Raw genomic sequence first — 24741 nt, forward strand, 5'->3', positions numbered from 1 at the left:
ATATATGTATATATATATATATATATATATATATATATATATATATATATACATATATATATATATATATATATAAATATATACATATATATATATATATACATATATATATATATATATATATATATATATGTATATATATATATATATATATATATATATATTTATATATATATATATATATATATATATATATATATATAAACAATGAAATAAGTCCTGTGTTAGTTTGAAAGCATGACACACCAGCTACTGTGAAACCACACACATACAGTATTTCTTGGAACATTTTATTACATGTATGAACTCGTGTAAAATGGGTCACGAGTAAATTTGTTCATTAAGAAAAAAGCCTGACTGTCGTTATTTTTGTTTTCCATCAGCAGAATAAAGTCGTTTGCAGCCGCACGAGGCCCTGCAGTGTGTGTGTTGGGGACTATTTCCAGCTGTGGATTAATACACACTCGGTGCTCTGGTGAGTATTTACAGCAGCACAACGCTGTGTGTGTGATCACACTGAAGACACTAAAGCGCCGTGTTCATGGTAATGAAGGAACACGGCGCCGCAGTGCGCTCTGAAGAGTCTGAGGACAACAACGAAGCTCCATGACACACACACCATGACACACACACACACCATGACACACACTATGTCACACACACTATGTCACACACTATGTTACACACACACCATGACACACACTAAGTCACACACACACCATGACACACACACCATGACACACACTATGTCACACACACACTATGTTACACACACCATGACACACACACACCATGACACACACACTGTTACACACACTATGTTACACACACACCATGACACACACTATGTCACACACACACTATGTTACACACACCATGACACACACACACCATGACACACACACTGTTACACACACTATGTTACACACACACCATGACACACACACACTATGTTACACACACTATGTCACACACTATGTTACACACACACCATGACACACACACACCATGACACACACACCATGACACACACACCATGACACACACACCATGACACACACACACTATGTTACACACACACCATGTCACACACACTATGTTACACACACACCATGACACACACTAAGTCACACACACACCATGACACACACTATGTCACACACACTATGTTACACACTATGTCACACACACACCATGACACACACACCATGACACACACACCATGACACACACACCATGACACACACACTATGTTACACACACACCATGTCACACACACTATGTTACACACACACCATGACACACACTAAGTCACACACACACCATGACACACACTATGTCACACACACTATGTTACACACTATGTCACACACACACCATGACACACACACTATGTTACACACTATGACACACACACTATGTTACACACACACACCATGTCAGACTATCACATGTCATGAAGCATATGTATAAATCAACATAATAAAACATGATAGTTGTGTCCTGCAGTGAGTTTGTGAGTCTGTGAGTTTGTGAGTTTGTGAGTCTGTGAGTTTGTGAGTTTGTGAGTTTGTGAGTTTGTGAGTTTGTGAGTCTGTGAGTTTGTGAGTCTGTGAGTTTGTGAGTTTGTGAGTCTGTGAGTTTGTGAGTCTGTGAGTTTGTGAGTTTGTGAGTTTGTGAGTTTGTGAGTCTGTGAGTTTGTGAGTCTGTGAGTTTGTGAGTTTGTGAGTCTGTGAGTTTGTGAGTCTGTGAGTTTGTGAGTTTGTGAGTCTGTGAGTTTGTGAGTTTGTGAGTCTGTGAGTTTGTGAGTTGATGAAAGCGGTGCAGGGTCAGCGAGGTGTTTCTGTGTTTCCTCTTTTTGGAAGTGTGTCTCATCTCATTCTATCCAAACAAACAAACTAAGCAGTGAACAAGTGAATCAGTGTATAAATAACTAAATCAGGAACTGTTTTGTGTGTTTTGTGCGACCGCACGGCGTGTGGTGTCGAGGTCACTGTCAACAGCGTCCTGGCACGACAGCGACCGGCTCCTCTCATGCAAACGCCACCAGAGCTCTGATCCTAATCGCTGAGCAATCACTGGCTGTTTGATCCTTCTGCGACTGGAAGGATGGATTTATGAAATCTGCTGCACAGATTATGAATTGTCGAGACATGTCGAGAACTGGAAGAGCGACGGTACGGCTTAAAAAAACAAAAACAGTGAAGCATAAGCAATAACTTGCAAATGGAAATCTTCTCCCAGATGGCCGCTGTTATTGAGCAGAATGAAGCCTTTTGAGATCCATATATTCATCTTTCTGCTTCTGAACAACGTGCAATTGTAGTTTCCAAACCCTGTGATTATGTTAAATACTGTTGTGAAACCAATTTGTTGGAAGAAAATAGATTGAAAATGAAAAGTGCCACGCAACACTTTAGTTATGCGTGTTTGATAAAGTTTAAACTAGATACCCTGATGCTTCATTTACATACAGACACCGTGTGATATACATAATATTATATATATAACTCACAGACAACGTGTGATGTACATAATAATACATAATACATAAAGCTTTGTAAAGCATAAATACTCTACATACAATCAAAGTTTCATTATTTACATAAACTCCCTAAGTTCAGACACAAAGTCGGTCATTTTTCTATTTTTTTATTTTATAAAAAACGCATTTCTTTGAGTGAATATAAGATGGCGGTGCGTTCCTGCTGGTGTTTATTGTATGTTTATTGTATGTTTATTGTATGTTGGACCATGTTTGGAGGTTTTCTTTAACACGGCAGTCGATCCTGAAACATTTCTTGTGAATAAAACTGTTTTTGTTCTTCCTCTTTCCGTTGGCTGGCTGCTGAGAGTCAGCCGTCCAGATGACATCTCGTACCAGCTCGTTTCAACTCGAGGTGAAAGTACTATGAGAATACATAACTATATACTGCAGTACACAGAAACAGGAGATGCACCTTTGTGCGTCGACAGTAAATGAGTTTGGACGAATTGTTTTGAGGAAAAAAAGTCCGATCTGACTGAAGAAGCGACTTGAGAGCAGCTGTGGTGAAGCAGATGTCTTCAGGGTGACGTGGGGAGGAGCTTCCTTGTGAGTTCCCTCTCAATGAAATTAGATTTGGTCGAGGACACAGAACAACGACCCATCAGGAGGCGATTACTCGGGCTGTTGATCGCAAAGTGTATTATCATCACACCGCGAGTGGCCGACTTGAAACGCTGCTCTTCCACCCAAAGGATCAAAACCACTGTAAAATGCAAACGAGTAAACAAAGAGATAAACATGTTCATGCACCTGTTGCTGAATACATCACATCCAGACATATTCATGCTGAAGACGTCTTCTGCGATCAGGTCCTCGCCGGCTTTCCTTTCCTCCGGTTTGTGGGACGTTTTGAGAGCTTTGTGCGTTCAGAGGCCACGCTCCTCCTGCTGATGGCCACGAATCAGTGCAGCAGGATGACGGCGCACGTTTAGCGACGCTACGATCAAACAAGGAGAACAACAAACTGGACCGCCGCGCGGGCGCCGACGACATCACCGACGACATCACCGGCACGAGCCGCTAACAGCTGACAAACAAGGCAACGCTAACTTCTCCTAGCGAGGAAACCAAAGGTCCAGAAGAAGCTGGTGGGTTTCACAGGAAGGATAAACATGAACGTGTGCGGCACGGCGGATAATCAGAGGTGCACCGTCACTTCTTTCTGCAGCTATAAGCAGCATCATTTGCATGATTATGCGTGTGACAAATGAGCTTGATTTGATTCAATTTCAGCAGTAAGTGAGGACTGACTAACAGCCCGCTGAGCCTCACGATGTCAACACGCAGAAGCAATCTTTAACTAATCGCTGCCTTCAGGCGTCCGGGTGGACGCGTTAGCCCGCGCACGCTAACTCCAGGACGGCTAAACCCTTCAACATTTCTCCACCTCCGCTCTGGGATTGAACTGCAGGAAGTTACACACCAAAACCCCACAGGAGTGTGCTGTCTGACGCACTCGGCGAGCTTCTGTACTCACACATCCCAGTTGCCCAGGCAACCCCGTCTAGAAGATTTTAAACTGGGATTTAACATTCGACGTCTCGCCATCGCCGCAGAAAGAGGATCACTGGCGAGAAAAACGCAGCGCTTTTCTGTGAGTGTCCGGTAACAAATCTTTGCCGTCACATTGTTTGAGGGAGGTGGTTCCTTGTAAGACTCTTATGTAACGCTCATAATGAAATGCAGCCCTGCACCGCTGGGCTCGCTGCGACGGGGATGAGTCATTTGCATAGCCGTTATATTGTGCTTTGACACTGTCAACAGCTTTAATGGGATTTGTCAAAATGTGGGCCACAAGTAAATCTGGAAAATACTACCAGAGGCGATGTGAGGGTGCAGAGCTGTGTGGGCACAAAGCGACTCGCTTTTATCTCAGAGACACTTTTGCTGGCCGTGAGTTTGACTGGACGGTGCGGTCCGGAGTCTACATACAGGACCATTTTCATGTGTCTGAATGTGCCTCTCGAAGCAGCCGAGGCAGCTGGCCCGAGTCCAAACACGGCTGGCAAACACGGACACGTCTGTGCCATTAAGATAATGGCAACATGACAAGATGGAGGAAGCGTGCATGCAGCACTCGGATATGAGAACCGCAACAGAGTCCGTAAGGAGGCGCACGGACATTAAGGGTGTGAGTTGATGCATCATGTTGAAGCATACGAGATATATATATATATATATATATATATATATATATATATATATATATATATATATATATATATATATATATATATGTGTGTATATATATATATATATATATGTATAGACTTTAAATCCAAGTAGATAAATGAGCCATTGAGGGCATTAATGGTTTTGTCTTGACCACTGAAACTATGGTTGAGCAGCGACTTGCAGCCAAATGAAGCCAAACTGCAGTTCATGAAATGACCACTTGTGGCAGTAGAGATCGTCTGTTACAATTAAGTCAGTAAGTTATGCGTTTTATTTTGAAACAGGAAATGTCCTGTAACTAGTCAGGTGACTTCTAATCAGGAAGTGAAGGAGTTGAGTCTTATGCATGGAGATGGCATCGTTGGTGTGTATTGATTTGTTTTAATGTGACTTATGATCGCAGACGTATGGAAGCCCATTCCCGCCACACAAAAAAACAAAAAATAGGACCAAAAATAAATAAATAAATAGGTCAAAAAAAAGAAAGAATTTATTGTTGTTGTTTTTTTGGTCCTAATTTTTTTTTTTTGGTCTTCATTTTTATTTATTTATTTATTTATTGGTCTTAATTTTAATTTTTAATTTTTGGTCCTAATTTCTTTTTTGTGTGTGTGTGGCGTGAATGGGCTTCCATACAGGTGATTATTTTCGTGACAATGTTTACTTTTGGAAAGTTGCTGCACAAAGTCCTTTGAGTCATTATAGTCGATGACAGAACAAGTAAATATGTTTAGTGGTTGACGGGGACATGTGTAGATAAATCAGCTGTAAAAACAAAACAAGTAGCGGTTAAAACAAAGCAAGTCCTTCCATTGAAGCGTCAGTACATGTTCGTTGTGTGTGTGTGTAAGCATGAAGAGAAAGCCTTCAGTGTGTATTCATTCTGCTCGTTGTGTGTTTTAGTTTCTTTCTCTCGTCGTGATGTCAGGAAGAGTTTATCTCTCTGAGGAGCATCAGGCAGCTCAGAGGCGTTTAAGCGACTCCCACGTTGACATTATGACTTCAGGTGTGGCCTCATCGAGGGCGTGGTTACCTGGAGTGACAGGTGGACCACAGCAGGAGTCGCGGCGCCGGGTTCGGGTTCGTTGCCCATTCGTGGATGAGAAGCTCTTCTGTTTCTGCCGAGACGGTGACGGACGCCGCCGCTTGAGCTCAAACATCGTGGAGACTTCCTCCATGTCGTTTGTGGCCTGATTCCCTCTTCAGCGTTCAGTGTCTCACTGTGACGCTAACTGATCAACTAGATGCTGATATGATGTAATATCTCACATGATCTAATATCTCATATGATCTAATATCTCATATGATCTAATATATCACATGATGTAATATCTCATATGATCTAATATATCATATAATCTAATATCTCATATGATCTAATATCTCATATAATGTAATATCTCATATGATCTAATATCTCATATAATGTAATATATCACATGATGTAATATCTCATATGATATAATATCTCATATAATCTAATATATCATATGATGTAATATCTCATATAATCTAATATCTCATATGATCTAATATCTCATATAATGTAATATATCACATGATGTAATATCTCATATGATATAATATCTCATATAATCTAATATCTCACATGATATAATATATCATATGATCTAATATCTCATATGATGTAATATCTCACATGATGTAATATCTCACATGATGTAATATCTCACATGATGTAATATCTCATATAATCTAATATCTCATATGATGTAATATCTCATATAATCTAATATCTCACATGATATAATATATCATATGATGTAATATCTCATATGATCTAATATCTCATATGATGTAATATCTCATATGATGTAATATATCATATGATCTAATATCTCATATGATCTAATATCTCATATGATGTAATATATCATATGATCTGTGGGGGCAGATGGTTTCATTAAAGTTTGAGAAGCTTTCTAAAGTATCACGCTGATGATTGAGATTAAGACTCTTTGGTTATTGTCCTTTTTAGTTTGTAAAGTACTGCACTTCTTTACTGCTGTAACACAAATACCAACACAACAGAGGAGGAAACCCAACATCACATATCCTTCAAAGTAAAAGCCCCAAATGACAAGATAACCATTATTTCTTTCCCGACTGGAGTCGTATCAGGTACATTCAGCTCACGGATCACATCGCTGGTTTGAAGATGTTTCAAAGCAGGCAGAGAGCTCATGTTGCTGCTATTTTGCAAGCTAATTAGACTCAAACGCAGTGTTTGCTTCTTTGCGTTGCATCTTAAAACATTTATGACCATCTGACAATATGAAAAGATGCTAAACGTGCACCTATGGAGTCTTTCTGTTGACGCAGTTATTACCATCCACTAACAAACCATCCATAGCTCAACGGCTCCTCTGCAATAAAAACAACACAACTAAAGACAATCGTGATGAGAATTCAAGTAAAAACGTAGATAAATGGCATAAGAGTATTGAACGAAAGGATGAATTCCCAAACCCTCACTTTAACCCAGCAGAGCAGTTTGTGTCGTCATCATGGACACAACATCCCTCTGGGACATCACACATATTTGTTGTACACACAAAGTACATGTAAAGGTGGGAGTGAGGGATGTTCAATCCAGCAGAGAGCAGGATTATAAATTTAGGTGTGTTTGAATCCTCATAATGAAATGGCTGCTGCTGGACGGGCTGAATGATGAGAGCAGCGCCAGAGGAACGCGCCAGAGGTAAATTAGGGAAGTGTCTCACGGACGAGCCTCGCGTCGGCGAGAGAGAGTTATGTCTGGAGGACGGAGCGGCTCCGTAATGGGCCGAGGGAGGGAAGGAGGGAAGGAAGGAGCGAGAGAAGGAGGGAAGGAGGGAAGGAGGAAGGAGGGAGGGAAGGAGGAACGGCAGAGCTGCTTCAACAGGCGAGCTAACGGACGCCTCTAGCTCCGGAGTGGGCGGCGCTGGGAGGCGTCCCGTGTGTGCGTGCTCATTAGAACGACTTGATAAAGCGTGCGCGGCGTGGCAGCAGCTCGAGTCTTTAGAGGACTCGTCCTCGAGTACTGAGCCACGGCGCCCGAGCAGGACGGCAAGAAGCTCCGGGCCGATCAAAGGATCCATCATCGCTACTCGGTGCGCTATTAAAGCTTAATGGACAGTTTGATGGCTGCACACATCCGTAGTGTTTAAACCGGAGCCGTCGGCGTTCATACAAACCTTCATGTGGCCTGAAATACAACAGCCAGGCACTCCAGAGCTTACCTTTACTTGCTCTAAAAGCATTAGCTGCAGGTTACATAACGCCCATTACCGCTCGCTCACTTCCTGTCTGTCTGCTTTTGTTCAATGAAGTTGGAGAGGAAGTGCAACAAGGGATCTAATGCTCTATGAATATAGTACACCATAGAATATACTACGACATAGAATATAGTACACCATAGAATATAGTACGACATAGAATATACTACGAGATAGAATATAGTACGACATAGAATATAGTACGACATAGAATATAGTACGACATAGAATATACTACGACATAGAATATACTACGACATAGAATATAGTACAACATAGAATATACTACAACATAGAATATACTACAACATAGAATATAGTACGACATAGAATATACTACGACATAGAATATAGTACACCATAGAATATACTACACCATAGAATATACTACGACATAGAATATAGTACAACATAGAATATACTACAACATAGAATATAGTACGACACAGAGCACGTTTGTTTGTCTGTGAATCAATAGTTTGTTGATGTCCATCTATGCAATTTAACCTTTTGCAAACTGCGTGCGAAAATTCTCTGCCTCTCATTTTAATACCCAGCATGCCCCATTCAGACAATCTTTTGGCAGAAAATACTTAATTTTTTCCCTTTTTGAACCAAACAACACAGTTTCTTGACTGAAGCTCCTTCCTAACAGGACAAGACTTTGTTTTATTGTGATTGTTGCTTCAGGTTCTGATTCTTTAGGTCCTAATCTTTCCATAAAGGTCTTATTGACGCTCCAGGAGGCTTTTTTGGGCAATATTCAGTTTTTCTTTATTTCTCTTGCAGATTATCATATAATTGGCATTCCTTATTTGTTGAATTGTATTGACTTTCAAAGAGGGTCCAGCTGTTTCAAGCTGCTTTCCTTGCTCATATGTTTGTTTCCGTGTTAAACTCAGCAGCAGCTTCAACGTCTCGTTTCACCGTCTCTGTGACTCGTTTTGGGCGTTTTGTGGCTTTCAAGCAGACTATTCTTCTTTCTTTCTTTTTTAAATGAGAGGAAAAAGTGCTTGTTGGCCAGTGTGAAGTAGACAGGTGCATGATGGGAGAATCTTCAGTTGTATAGACGTCGTTTCCATTATTGTCAGGTATGAAAAATACTCTCAATGAACACTGTGAGCTACACACACCTTCACTCTCGACGCTGTAGTTGAGTAAAAAATAAAAGAATATGCAAAAAGCTTTAATACAATAGAAGCACAGTGCGCGTATCAAAGCCATTACTTTTATCTCTCTGCTTGTGAACACAATGCTTGAGAATTTGAGTTAGTGCAGCTTGAAAGCTTCTCTTAGAGGAGGTTTATCTTGAGAACATCCTACGTGCTAATTCTCACTGCAGTCTGGCTGCGTTACGCATTCAAATATCCTCAAACAGAATATGTCAGGATCTTTACAGCACAAACGAGCGCCTGCTGAAATATTCAGTTGCTCCAGCCGCCGTCTGATTGGCCGGGCCTCCGTGAGCTACGAGGATTCCCCAGGTGAGTCTCAACCCCGGAGCCACTTAGACAGGAGGGTAAAATGAGAAGTCAACATTATTTAGTCAAATAAAAGGCAGAGATTAAAGAAACTTTGGCAGCCGAGTGAGAGTAATTGATTTATAATTTATCAACGTTTGTGCTGAGCAGCGGCCACCGGAGAGTTTCCTCTGCACAACCTCCACGCGTTCCTCGCGAGAACACTTGATATGGGCGGCTTCATTCTCACACACGGCTGTTTAAACTACGGCTATCAATACACACCGACAAATCCAAATGCAATATGAGCAGAACAACACTCTCTCCTATCCCCCGCTTGATTAAATGAATTGTCAAAGCGATGAAAGTGATGTATGACGCTGAGGTGAACGGGTAAAGTGCCATAAATCTCTTCTTCGTCCTCCCTTGAAAGGTCAACATTCGCTAAGATGAGTCCGGAGACGGCGTTTTTTTATTTAAGAAAAATAAAAGGAAGCTGCTCTGAAGACGGCGTTGTGCATCACTGCTGCTTAATGAACGGCGCTGGAGGGTGAAGCAAGGTGAGCGACGCTAACGAGCAGCTAACGCTGGTTGAATCATTATCAATTAAGACGCACACTTCACCAGGAAGCATCGCACACCAGCAACGGGCCGGTGGGAAGTTTCACTGTCGCAGTTGGTTTCACCCGACACGAGACGCTCAAACATGCAGCGTTTAAATTGTCCATATTTTCACTTTTTGTTGACTTTTGCAGTGAAGGAGTGCGATCAGCTGATGACGCTGCTGACACAAGCTCACTCAGGCGGTAACAGAATATTTTACAGGTCAACAGAGTGAATTGTGGAAATTGATTTTGTCTTTTTGCCAGGTCTTATGTTTATTAAATACCCTCCAGCATCGTTACATTTTCCATGTGTGTTGATTAGAACATTGCATGCCAGCTGTTGCTCAAAAATGACAACATAAGAATAAAATAGCCACATAAAGTAATAATAATAAATACATAACAATAATATTTACTGTTTGTCTTTGCAAAATAGAATAGAAACTCAATTAAATTAACAGCAAACATAACATGTATAAGTGATATTGAACATGATAAGTCCACATATTGAAAAACTAATATTCACAATGATGTACACGCAAATAGTATTATTTTCAATATTGCTATCATTGCACTTCCACTGCTGGAAGATGCAGAAGAGACAAAAGAGTGGTGAGACGTGCTGGATCCTCCACTTCAAGTCAACTCAACAGCCTCTTATCGGGATAACAGGATTATTTTCCAGACGTTGGAAAGCAAAAGATATCAACACAAACAAAGATGTACAGCAGCGTTAAGGCTGAATAGCACTCAGCATGATAAGCAAACTGTTGTGCATGTGTAAAGTCGATGGAGAGCTTCTCTGAGCCGCCGCTGCTCCTGAAAATCAAACCGACGCGTTGTAGTTCATGCTCATCAGCAGAGCCTTCAGCCACGTCTGCATGTCAGAGACTCCACAAGTCTTTCCACAAGTCTCTGAACTTAAAGGACCTCTGAGAGTTCAAAGTATTTGTACTACTTTGTTCCCATTTTTTAACGTCTTTTATTTTGAAGTTCTCTTCGTGCAATCCGTGCTTTTCAGGCTGCACTCTTATTTTGAAGGTACAGAAACAGAAGTTGGAAGTAAGAAACGGGACAAAGTGAAAAGATGCTACGGGCTAAGCAACCGCTATTGAGTCAGCGCTAAAGCTAACCGACTGCTATTGAGTCAGCGCTAAAGCTAACCAACTGCTATTGAGTCAGAGCTTAAGCTAACCAACTGCTATTGAGTCAGAGCTTAAGCTAACCAACTGCTATTGAGTCAGAGCTTAAGCTAACCAACTGCTACTGAGTCAGAGCTAAAGCTAACCAACTACTATTGAGTCAGCGCTAAAGCTAACCAACTGCTATTGAGTCAGAGCTAAAGCTAACCAACTGCTATTGAGTCAGAGCTTAAGCTAACCAACTGCTATTGAGTCAGCGCTAAAGCTAACCAACTGCTATTGAGTCAGAGCTTAAGCTAACCAACTGCTACTGAGTCAGAGCTAAAGCTAACCAACTGCTATTGAGTCAGAGCTTAAGCTAACCAACTGCTATTGAGTCAGCGCTTAAGCTAACCAACTGCTCCGCTGATGATGTCATAAGCTTCATGAACAACAGGAAACAGGATGCGTTAGCACTGTACTGTCGGCTCGGTTGCTAACGTTTCAGGCTCTGCAGTCTGTCTGCAGCATCTTTAAACAAACCCAATCATCGCCAGCGACTTCACACACGGAAACTTGGAGTCAACGCTTTAAGAAAAGCAAATCTGTATCGCACTAAGTCTTTTTTGACAATAAAACCTGCTTTCCAATGCAAGTTCTTTTCAGTGTGTTCACATTTTTCACAGATGTGTTTTACTAAACCCCGACTTTCAGACAAAACTTTAAACACACGCTGGCTTTAAGGACCAAAATACCACGTCTTGTACCTACAAAAGGGCTTTTGTGTTGTTGTTGTTGTCTCTCTCCTCCAACAGCAATCTAGTTATTGGCAGCACTTAGGCAGTGTAGTACACCAACTGGGATTTTAATAACAGTTGAGTCGCCAGCTGTGAACTATTAAGACATGATGGTGATGACCAGCAGATTGAGAAATCAAATTCCCAAGCAACAGCCAGCGACGCCTCCCATGCAGCCGGCCCGGGATAATAGCTTGTGTCCTAACAATTGCAGTTTGACAGCGCGCAACGTTTTCCCGCCGCAGCCGGCAGTAAACCTGCGATATGATGATTGGCACTGACCTCCTCGGATGCCGGAGACAGAACGGAGTGTTTAATGGCGGTTGAAAGCAGAGACGGGTTTACTCACCCTGTACCAAACGATCTCTCGAAGCCTTCCGTCAGTTTTGAAGTTACACTTGAGAGTAACAGTCTCTCCCACAACAACAGGAGGCAGGGGCTCGATGGTGACTGTCAGATATCCTGAGGGTGGGAAGAAACAGTGGGAAGGAGTTTTAGTACAGTCATATACGATAAAAACACTTTGCTTGAACAAGAGACATGATGTTTTCAGTTTTATTTCCTGCTAAGGTAAATGTTGGACAACAGCAATAAAGCATGGATTTACACAGGATGAATCTCTTTTTTTAAAAGCACAAAATTGACTGACTGAGTCCGCCTTCGCTTTTGGAATAAATCCATGTTTCATCTTTATGCAATTACACAACAAGCGCCGTCCCACATGGGGTTAAGTGTCTTGGTAAATAGCACTTCAGTTGGAGTTACTTCGGGGGCTCAGAGCGTTCACTTTTCATAATGTCTTCATCCTGGTTTTGTGATTCAAACAAACAAAACCAGAATCACAGCGCATCCATTTCCTCTGATCTCCATCTTGACCACAGTACGTTATGAACGCTCTTCTGGCTATTTCTGTTTATTTCAGTTTAACCTTTTAGAAACTGTGTGCGAAAATCTTCCCGCGGCCATTTTAAGTCCCAGCATGCCCCATTCAGACAATCTTTTGGCATAAAATACCTCATTTTTGAACATAACGACACAGTTTCTTGACTGAAACTCCTTCCTAACAGGACAAGACTTTGTTTTATTGTGATTGTTGCATCAGGTTCTGATTCTTTAGGTCCTAATCTTTCCATAAAGGTCTTATTGACGCTCCAGGAGGCTTTTTGGGGAATCTGGCTCATATCATGCTGGATGTTCATAGTTACCATCAAAATATCTTTTAAAAGTTTTTTTTTTTTTTTTTTGCAGATATACATTTTTTTCAAGACTTTGAACAAATACATACAATAAACACAAGGATTGGAATTAATTTGGCGACTCAAACAGGGAAAAGGAGACAACATTGGTTCCACAGTTTAACAGGTTTGAAACAGACGACTGTGTGAATCTGCATAATCGTATGTATAATATATATAATCGTATGTAAAACATTGCAGCTCCTTCAATGATTTCCATATAATTCACCCGGCATGTGCTGTTTTAGCGTTTTCACAAGTTGTATTTTTCTGAAGTTGTTTGGCCTCGAATGAACGCGAACGATCAATACACATCCGAGAGAGCGGCATCCACTCTAACCGTCGTTGAAAAGATCGTTTCTTTCATAATAAATTAAAAGAAATAATGAGAAATGTGAGAAACAAAAAGTCTGACATGAAAATGTATTTCAAAAGGTCATTGATTTTCCATAATGTCTTTACAAAATCAGAGAATAAAACCAGTCAAACTGAAGCTCTGCTGTACACTAACTGAGGGAAGCTCAATGTATTGCCAAAAATGCATCATTTCTTCCATCTATCTCAAAAGGGCACCTTTTCCTGCTCGCCGGCGAGCAGAAAGCCTGCGATGCTGCGTGGGCCGACTTCCTGACGGCCTTCTGCCCAACAGCGCCGCTCCGTCAGCACACGCAGGATTTAATGAGGGCATGAGATCTTGTAAAACAGATGGATATCGCCGTAAAAATACAAAGCAGCGTAACAAAAAGGACCTCGTGACCAATAATTGTGTTGGTGAAAGAACATAAAGCACCACGAGGGCATCGGAGAGGCGAACGATGAAGAGGAGGAGCAGGACGACGAGCGATGAAGAGGAGGAGCAGGACGACGAGCGATGAAGAGGAGGAGCAGGACAGCGAGCGATGAAGAGGAGGAGCAGGACGACGAGCGATGAAGAGGAGGAGCAGGACGACGAGCGATGAAGAGGAGGAGCAGGACAGCGAGCGATGAAGAGGAGGAGCAGGACAGCGAGCGATGAAGAGGAGGAGCAGGACGACGAGCGATGAAGAGGAGGAGCAGTGCGGTTCTGACTCCAGCGACGGAACAAAGCTGCGGCTTCAAACCACCGGCTGAGCTGTCAATCAAACGCCGTTGAGCAAGTTTCTCTCTAAATGTGGAACACGTTGCATTAAACCAGCTACTTCCATTTAAAGCAACACGTTATGTTGTTACTGTCCGTGTGGAGTCATGCGTGACTAACAACATACTTTATATTATCACTTATTAGCTGGTGTAAAGTGCATTGTTGTCCTCTCCAGGACCGGCTGCATAATGAGCTGCGGTCGTTTACGGTGATGGATTTTAAAACACTGCACAAGGTAAACTAAGGATTCCCACAATCATCTGCGTTTAAATCATATTTAAGAAGGTGCAAAGAGAGCCATTACACGGCATTGCGTGATCATTCAGAACTATGCACGGCTCTCTCAACAACCCGCTTCAGCTTGACTGAAAGAGGCTCCTGGTTAAACCCTTAAGGACGACGACATGTGTTGGTTTTAACTGCCGCTCAGATGACGATTACACATCCAGCGTTCTCCCCTGAGCCTCCATCCATAACATAACGGTTGAATCATTTTAGAGATATTGCTGTCATGGAAAGATCATTAGATGTAATTCATAAAGCGTGGGCATCCACTGGCCTCATTGGTTCTCTTTAATCCAGATACATGTGTCTCTTTAACAGCATGGGAGAATAACTATATACATTAGCATGTGTCGGAAATGTAATATTTGTTGTATTTTAACATTTGTCTTTTATCAGGGAACAACATGAACAGTGTGTTCAGTAGTAAGGGTCCCTGTGAGGGACAAACCACTCCTTCTTTGGTCCATGTTCAGTAGTAAGGGTCCCTGTGAGGGACAAACCACTCCTTCTTTGGTCCATGTTCAGTAGTAAGGGTCCCTGTGAGGGACAAACCACTCCTTCTTTGGTCCATGTTCAGTAGTAAGGGTCCCTGTGAGGGACAAACCACTCCTTCTTTGGTCCATGTTCAGTAGTAAGGGTCCCTGTGAGGGACAAACCACTCCTTCTTTGGTCCATGTTCAGTAGTAAGGGTCCCTGTGAGGGACAAACCACTCCTTCTTTGGTCCATGTTCAGTAGTAAGGGTCCCTGTGAGGGACAAACCACTCCTTCTTTGGTCCATGTTCAGTAGTAAGGGTCCCTGTGAGGGACAAACCACTCCTTCTTTGGTCCATGTTCAGTAGTAAGGGTCCCTGTGAGGGACAAACCACTCCTTCTTTGGTCCATGTTCAGTAGTAAGGGTCCCTGTGAGGGACAAACCACTCCTTCTTTGTATTAAGGGTCATCAATATAATGAACTGTGTCCGTAACCCAATAATTTGAAGCTTTATTTTAATGAATAGAAATGCTGCTATTTACTGTATATAGTTTGTTGAAGTGGTAATTTTGAAGATTTTCATTCAAACCTGAAACTCATGTATCAACAAAAACAATATTTTTCCTCATCTTGGGGATCGTTTGTGTCAGCATCTGTGTTGTCTTTGTAAGTAACCTTGTGTAGGATCTGTTGGGCACACACACCTCTCAGGCCGAGCTCAGGCCGAGCCGAAGGGAATAATCAGAACCCGACTGGAAGAGGAAAGCATGACGCTGCAGAAAGCCAGAGTCACTTGCCTTTGACGCACATAGTTTTTGGTATCTGGCTTAGTAGACTTAGATCAGAATGTCTCTCGTGTCAGCGCACCTAGATATGCATATTAAAGAATCTTAATTTAATCAGCAGGCTGAAGAGATCTGCTCTCTAGAGTCAAATTGAATGAATAAACCTTTCCAGCGACTGCATGTCATTAACACAGAGCTGATGCTCTTAGAGAAAATCCAAACCACTTACGACGAACCCACAAGAGGAGCAGCTCGGCCTCGCAGACGTCTCCGTGTGAGTTTTCCAGAGAGGTGCAGAGGAGGAAGGGAATGCATTTTACAAGTTTAAAAAAAGGAAAAGCCGACCGCCTCTGTTTAATACAGGGTTGAAGAGACCACCGTGTGTCTGCTGAAGGTTAAACTCTGCTGTACAGGTTGCACAATATTCAGGGCTGGAGTCCTCTGTGAGCATAATAGTGCATATTGTTGCTCTTAAACATACTGACACATGCAAGCAGCTGCATGGAGGTCCTGTTGTGTGTTTGTGGGGATTAATTGTGAACAATTCATTGACTGCGTGGCTCAGAGGAACGACAGCACGGCCAACGACACACAAACGCTGCGGAGCGTGGAGGGAGGGATGAGGAATTTTTAAAAGAGCAAATTACACGGGTTATGCACTCATGCCAGGCAAGTTCACATTTCAACTAATCCCACCAGAAACTGGAGCAGTTTGCGGGCTGAAGGCATCAGGACCCGAGGCCTCCGTTCCATTTCCATCGAATGCCAACCACACGACTTCATAAATTAGCCGCACTTTATTTGCCAATTCCCTGTTGAACGTGTTCCAACAAGCAATATCTCTTCTTCTGCCTGACGCCCTTGTGAGAATGAAATAAATAAAATAAACGGGCTAATGTGGGCCGCCGTTAGACCCACCAGTGTTACACTCTGCGAGTGTTTACGTCTGTCAACAGATGATCTCAACACTCGTGATCATTCAGACGGCCAGAGGAGCGCCGGCTCCGAGCGGACACATTCAGCCCTTTAGCAACTCACAATCCTGAAGAAAATCTGCATTTAATGTGTGCAGGCGGTAAAACAATATGGCAGGTTATTAGTTTCACCAACAGCGCCGCCGCCGCTCAATGAAATGTAAATGTCACAGCACGAGTCCTCCGTCGTCATCGATCCCAACACGTTGCTTTGATTCAGACTGATTTAAACCAGGATGAAAATGAGGGAAAAAGCCACATTTCTGTTCCTTCATGCAGCAATCTGATGGGTTTTCTGCTTGAAATGGACGAAAAGAACAATCTGTAAAGTGTTTCTAAAATAAAGAATGTGTATATTCTTCCAACGCGACAACACTTTGAGGGAATATGACTTAAGTGCCAGGCTGGATCCATCCAGTAAGCTCCAACAAGTGAAGTCTGGCTCCGTGAGCACCTTCTGTTTAGCGGAGCTTAAATCCAACAGACAGTTGAGACCTGCACTCTGTTTTCATGCTAACGCGGCACAATATCGATCCTCCGCTCCGGTGCGAGCCCCGCGCTGCAAAGGGAAGCGCCAGCTTTATTTCTACAGCGCTCGCAGCCGGCGACCCCGAAGCTTCTTCAAACGCTCTGCCTGGAAATCCAACACTCCCAAACACAGTGGGAGACGCTCGCGTCGCGGCTGCAACCAACAGCTGGTGTCACAAATAGCTTCAATTACTGAGAGGGAGAGATTAAGAAGAAGAAGCAGAAAAATGTGCATGAAGATTTGCAACTTCTGTGATCAAAGGAAAAAAAATGTTCATCCTCCTCGGAGAGAAACCAACTGCTTTTAAAAAGGACATCATTTATGATCACGGAGGGTAAGCACATGGAAAATCAATCCGTTTGGCCCGTGAAGCCGCGCACTTCCACGTCGTGGTGTGAGCACATAAGCGAGTGCCGAGTGGCCAGAGAGTGCACGGCATTTAATTGGCTCGTATTAGCCGGTTGCAGACGACGAGGCCTCCGGCTTGTCTTAATCCATCAGCGGCGCTGTTGGAACAGCATCTAATGAGGGCTGCAAACTATGCTTTCTCCCATTAATAACAGCAATTTGCCAAAATGCAATGAGAAAACACAACACAGCCAGTGATGGACCGGCCCAAAATGCGCCGTGTTATTGTGCTCCTGTGATTTATGGCCGCGGCCTACCTTCAGCTGCGATGTCAGCGCCAAGCCCAATGTATGAGGGAAGAATGGATGGCGGCGTCTTCCTCTTCCTCAGCTGGGCCTCTGAGCGGTACGAGCAAACAGCTGATGTGTCTCCAACGCATTCGTTTTATTACAACACACCCTCGGTTAAGAGAAAAGGTGATATACTGAGCGAGTAACCGAGCGCACGGACGCCGCATGAAGGTACCGCCGCCAACCGAGACGCTCCGGTGAAGAGGAAGAGGAAGTCCTTCAGTCTTCCAGCGAGACGCATCCTGCGGGCAGCGCTGTGTACAACTTCTGTAATTAAAAACATGCAATGTGCCTCGTAAACACACGTGTCCACTACAGCTCCAGCGGAGCGGACACGTGCGGGATCAATACATTCTGCTAACACCTGCACCGCTGCAGCCAGCTGACGGATTCGCAGGCGAGCGAGCGGCGAGCTATTAAAGGGACGGGGAGGAGAGCCGACATATTAATGCTCTCCATGTTCCAGCAGCAATAACCTCGACGTTTGTAATCTTTGCATTCAGTCAATGTTCCTGCGGTCGACACCCTCCTCCCTCCCTGAGAAATGTTCTGGAGCCTAAAGGCAAACAGGGTATAGATTATGTAAATGGCACAAATTATACATCATTCACATTATTCTTAATAAGAAATATTCACTAAGTGAGGAACTTAGTGGCCATTAAAGCTCTGCTATCACAGAAGTACCTCCACCGCCTCGTCCTTTTATGTCTTCAAACGCAAATACAGCTTAATAAGGATAATTGGAGTCAAAAAGTCACTCTGGAAATTCTTGATGTACGTTTCCAGCCAGTTAATAAACGGTTAAAGAGCGCGAGCAGCGGCGCGGTGCCGCCAGCGCGTCGCTGAACGCGTCTCATCGTGACGATCGTGACGCTGGAAGTCGACCGACTGGAGGATGAAACGCGTCCGACGTCTGTACGTTCATGTGTCTGTTTGTAAAACACAATAAATCCGTCTCTGTCTTCAACCGTCGGCCATGTTCTTGTTCTTTTCCCTTCGTTTCCTTCATGGTTTCCTTCATGGTTTCCTTCATGGTTTCCTTCTTCGTTTCCTTCATGGTTTCCTTCATGGTTTCCTTCATGGTTTCCTTCATGGTTTCCTTCTTCGTTTCCTTCATGGTTTCCTTCATGGTTTCCTTCTTCGTTTCCTTCATGGTTTCCTTCATGGTTTCCTTCTTCGTTTCCTTCATGGTTTCCTTCTTCGTTTCCTTCATGGTTTCCTTCATGGTTTCCTTCTTCGTTTCCTTCATGGTTTCCTTCATGGTTTCCTTCTTCGTTTCCTTCATGGTTTCCTTCATGGTTTCCTTCTTCGTTTCCTTCATGGTTTCCTTCTTCGTTGCCTCGTCGCTGCGTGGCCTCTCTGGTCGTCGCAGCCCGTGTTGCCTCACTGGTCTCTGTGGTGAAGCAGTTTGCACCGGTGTTGCTGCATCGCGTCCCACAAACGTCATGGAAGCAGAACTGAGCTCCGTGCAGTTGTAAAGAAAGTGACATTTCCTTGTAACGTCCATTGGATTGTTTCTGGTACTGTGAATAAAATCATCCAGTAAATGACTCCAAAGGAGGAATATACTCCTATATAGTGTGAACAATGCAGGTGGATCCCTCATTTAACTACAGGTGCAGTGCTGGATTAAAGCTTCAGTTCTAATATAACTCATAATCACGTCATCATAATCACGTCATCATGATCACGTCATCATGATCACGTCATCATAATCACGTCATCATAATCACGTCATCATAATCACGTCATCATAATCACGTCATCATGATCACGTCATCATGATCACGTCATCATAATCACGTCATCATAATCACGTCATCATAATCACGTCATCATAATCACGTCATCATAATCACGCGCTGACTACAACTGAGCTCGTCTTCGTGCCTGGAGGTGAAGCTTTACTAGTTGTAGTTATTCCTACTAGTTATAGTTATTCCTACTAGTTACAGTTATTCTTACTAGTTGTAGTTATTCTTACTAGTTGTAGTTATTCTTACTAGTTATAGTTATTCTTACTAGTTGTAGTTATTCCTACTAGTTATAGTTATTCCTACTAGTTGTAGTTATTCCTACTAGTTATAGTTATTCCTACTAGTCATAGTTATTTTTACTAGTTGTGGTTATTCCTACTAGTTATAGTTATTCCTACTAGTTGTGGTTATTCCTACTAGTTGTAGTTATTCCTACTAGTTGTAGTTATTCTTACTAGTTGTAGTTATTCCTACTAGTTATAGTTATTCCTACTAGTTATAGTTATTCTCACTAGTAGTTATTTGCTGGCGGCCACTCGTCGTATCTCTGCTGTGGTTTTTGTCTGATTCACAGAGTAATTTCTGTCATTTTATTTTGCTAATTTAATGGTTTGCCTTTGAAGAACGTCGGCAGGAGAAGAGAGCAACTGGTGTCTGGAGCATATTCCACATCTCGCTCCGTTCGTCATGAATATCTTTCAGTGATTGTTTGAACCGACAGCGTTTCATTCTGTTTCTGTCGAGTTCCAAAGCGTCAAATGACAAACGGAGCCAAACGCGGACGTTTGGCTAGCAGAGCTAACGGGGCTAACAGCTACTAGCTAACGGTAAACCAGCGAAACACACAGCGGACTGAAGGTTTCTGGTTCAGAGGAAGCGTCGTAGAAACCAGAGCTTCTATACAACCCGTCTGACGCGCAGAGGAGGAATTCTAGCTTCATTGACTCGATCCAACATTAAAACACTTTGTTATCGGAGACACAAGAAGCAAAGATCTGAACTCTCGCTGTTTCTTCTCCTCCAGACGCCCGGCATCACTCCGGATGAACCAACGCTGCACGATCAACAAAGTCAACACACCTCCGGCCGCTGAGTCCAGACCGAAGCTGTGGAAGCGTCGCGTGGAGGACGCCGACGGCTCCTTGTTGATTTATTGCGTGCAGGAACACACTCGGCTGCAGTGGAGAAGGTCTTCTTTTGTCAACAGCGAGCCGGGTGCGTTTTCCAATCAGAGTGATTTACTGTTTAATGACATGCTTCAGCTTCAAGTGTGTCAGCTCCGTCCGTTGTAATCCGCCGGCCTCTCACAAGCCAGCGATGGTGGACAGCAATCACAGGAACCCGATCAGCGGCGCTCACTCTGAAGGACCCGAGGCGTCTGGAATCATCACGTCATCGGGGGAAAGATCTGCAGCCGGCCTCCTCGCATGGAGATGCTCGGCTGCAGCGGCTTCATGTCGTTGTCGCGGTTCGATGACGAGAAAGCTATGAATCCCTCTCTCCTCTTCCTCCCTGTGTTATGTTCCTCTGCCACAAAACTAGAATTCTCTCTTTTTCTTGAGTTGATGAGAAGCTATTCGTTTAGTGGACCCTCAGCGCCGCGCGTCCTGTTAAAGAACAGACATCTAATTAAAAAATACACGCCAGCAGGGAAACAAGCGCTCCGCTTCTGGGAGACACAAAGTCTGAGTTGAACGCATACGGCTGCAGCCGTGAAGACAGAGGACGACCGCTGCCGGAGCGAGCGAGGGCTCCAGGGAGCTGGACCGCCAGACCTTCCACGGCCACGCCATCAGGAAACAACGGCACACACGGCCAAGTCTGGTGGAGATTAGCCGACTGGGAATGTGTATGTACAGGGATAAACGCCCCATTAGCTCCTGTGTTCCCTCTGGAGACTCACAATGCCCGATACAATCCAGCATGCATCTGTTGATACACATTCCTGTGTTTGGGAGGCCGATGCACTTCATCACTGAGGAAGGGCTCATGTAAAACAGGCTTTTCTGATGATGTGACAGGATGTAAAAAGGTCACTTTGTGGCTGTGGGATTCCAGCAAAGGTATTAAAATATAACACTCGTTGGGTTACAGGTTTGATCTCTAGAGCTGTGGACGGAAAGAGAAAATTATAAAAGAGAAAAAAGCGTTCATGACTCACCGACTGAAAGAAATCTACATGTTGAATAATGAGATCTGACAAATGCAGAATCATCAACAAACTGCGGGCATGAAAGAAACACAAAACATCAATTATATTTGTTCAGGGGACCCTCACAACGCGCTTTCAGTGCACACAAACCCAACGACGCCGAGGTCTGACTCAACAGCCTTCTCCCCCGGTAGCATTCATTATCATGACACATCCGGTAAACTTCATGAGAATAAAGCTAAAGTTATGGCATGTCAGGAGAATAAGATGCACTTTTTAGTTGAGAGGATATTGCAAACCTGCATCTTTCTTGCCAGCTAAATATAGATCCATCCGCCGCCTGGCTTCATTATTGCAGCTGGATATGATCTGTTATCATTGTTCTTTGGCTGCCAATCTCAGTAATTGAGGGAGAAATCAAGCAGCTTCTGCTGAGGGAGGGCGGCCGCTCCGCCGCCGCTTTCCTCCACAAAACGTCTGCGCTCGAGAACTCAGACACCTCACGAGTAAGAGGAATATAATATTCGCTGCGGCCATGAAAATGTGTTCGGCCATGATGAGAAAAGAGTTTTATATAACGTTTGACGGAGACACCAGAGATGTGATGGTGAAGCAGGATTTCACTGCCCATCCCGACGCCAGTGGACTCCAGCATCTGGCGCTGCTCCACGGCGCGGCGTGGGCGAGCGCTTTGTTTGAAGAGCAGCCTGAACCTCCAGCGGAGGACTTCCTGGATGGACGGCGAGCAAACAGCCTCTGGCTCGCCGCCGCAGGCGACGCGCCGAGGAACTGTCAGCGGGCCGAGTGTGCAGATACAGGAGGTAATGAGGTGAATGCGGCTGTTTCATTAGCCCACGATGCACTTGTTTGTGCATGAAAATACTTTGTATCGCAGAAATGAACCCGTCACAAGTCTGCAGGGACGGACTCACTCGGTGCCGTGTGAATTTCACTGGATGTAAACAAACTCGCAGTAAGTGGAAAATGAAACATTCATGCAGAAGCGGTTCCTTGAATCACGGAGAACAACACGAGAGCATGAAGGACACGTTCTATCTGCAGAGTCAGTGAATCAGCTGCAGACAGGAAGTGAAGCGTGAAGTGAAGCGTGAAGTGAAGCGTGAAGTGAAGCGTGAAGTGAAGCGTGGCCAAAGTGTCGGCTCCGCTCACAAGTGTTTTGTTTTTTGTTTTTTTTGCCTGAAAACTTAAGTGGACACCTGCAGTCGAAACGCACAATATGTTCCCGCTGCCGCCGCAGCCCCTCGAGGAAAAGTCATTTTCCAAAAAGGATTTTATGATTCTATTCATTATTCTTTATTCCTGTTTCCATAGAAGCCTCTGGCTCAAAGAATTTGGGACTTTTACATGAAGTAAACACATTTAGAGCCGAAGCGGGAGTCACAGTCCAATTTGTAGCTCACACATAACCGTGTTCTTCCATCTTTGTGAGGACATCCACTGGCTTAATGCATTCTGTGGCCTCTTACTCTAATTGTTAACCAACTCGGCTAAATTGCCACAAAAATATCACAATTTACATATTCAAAAAAACAAGATGATGTGTGTTCATTTTAAAATAAAACATTAAACACTTCAGTTCCTGTAAAAAAAAAAAACAATCTCCAAAATCAATTTGTTTGTATTTTCCCATTACTTGGGAATAAATAAACACAAAAAAAACAAGGAATAAGATGTCACCGGGTGTAGGTTAAAAAACGAGCTGCCGGGTTAGCGAGCTAACTCGCCATAGCTGCTGTTTTTATTGCTTCTCATTAAGATGAAGAAAACATCTGTTCAGTATTTAAACATGAGATTGTTTGTGTTACAGCGGGTCCCACAGACCCACAACACCTGCTGAGTAACACAATAATGACCGCCAGGGTTCAACAGTCCATTCATCATCGCAGGATCGCCGCAGTCAGGAGGAAGGCCGCTTCCTGTCGTCTCGGTGAGTATTCACAACGTCTTTGCTCTCGTTTGCTCTCGTTCTCCTCGGCTTTGAAGCGACCGCTTCAGAACACACGACCTCCCGAAGGCGGCGCTTTAGCTCCAACAGCGTTTAGCGTTGAGACAAAGCGAGGAGCCGCTTGATGCTCCAGAAGAGGAGCAGGAGGAGCGGTGACCTCCACGAGGACACTGACAAACACAAGCCGGCGTGCCGGTGGCTCGGCTTGTTTCTGGTCCTGTGTATTTCTATTAACAGGAGTCTGTTGTCTCCTCTTTCTTTTCTCTGCTCACGGCCATGTTTGTTTCCCTTCTTCAGATCAGACAATGGTACGAAAGAGAGAAGAAGAAAAAAAAGGAATCCTGTCATCTCGCTGAGTTCAGCTTTCCACGGCATCACACGCGTGACGCCTCCGCCCTGAGAAGGAGAGCGTGATCTTCAATCACCGGGCGGCCTGGAGGCCCAGTGGTGTAAATGGAGGAAAGGAAAAGGACTCTAAAGAGGACTCGTTCTGCTTTTTGAGAAAACACACCTCTAACGATCGAGGTGTTCCTGATAGATCACTGCGGTGCAGGAGAGGCTGCTGCTCACAGACACACAAACACACACAAGCAGCTGCAGCCGCTAGAAATTCACTAGCACACAGAAAACCATGAAAGTGATCAGAAAGAGGACGTCGAGCCTTTAAAGGACCTAAACTTGTGTTTTCTCTTCCACCGTCGTCACAACAACCTTGATGCAGGAACGAAGCTTCCTGAGATGATCCGAGTTAGCCACCTGCTACCTGTTAGCCTCCTGCTACCT

General features: G+C 43.7%; 1 protein-coding gene across 2 annotated transcripts in view; it reads right to left on the minus strand.

Moving 5' to 3' along the window:
- igsf21a (immunoglobin superfamily, member 21a) overlaps positions 1-24741 on the minus strand; it is a 172640-nt gene that overhangs the window by 107381 nt on the left and 40518 nt on the right. For both annotated transcript variants that reach the window (XM_068595861.1, XM_068595860.1), the window contains exon 2: positions 12334-12446. In XM_068595861.1, the coding sequence (XP_068451962.1) occupies positions 12334-12446 (113 nt within the window). The remainder of the gene's footprint in view (positions 1-12333; positions 12447-24741) is intronic.

The sequence above is a fragment of the Clinocottus analis genome, unplaced genomic scaffold (assembly GCF_023055335.1).
Source record: "Clinocottus analis isolate CAN_PGR_092001 unplaced genomic scaffold, fCliAna1.0.p SCAF_32, whole genome shotgun sequence".
Lineage (NCBI taxonomy): Eukaryota > Metazoa > Chordata > Actinopteri > Perciformes > Cottidae > Clinocottus > Clinocottus analis.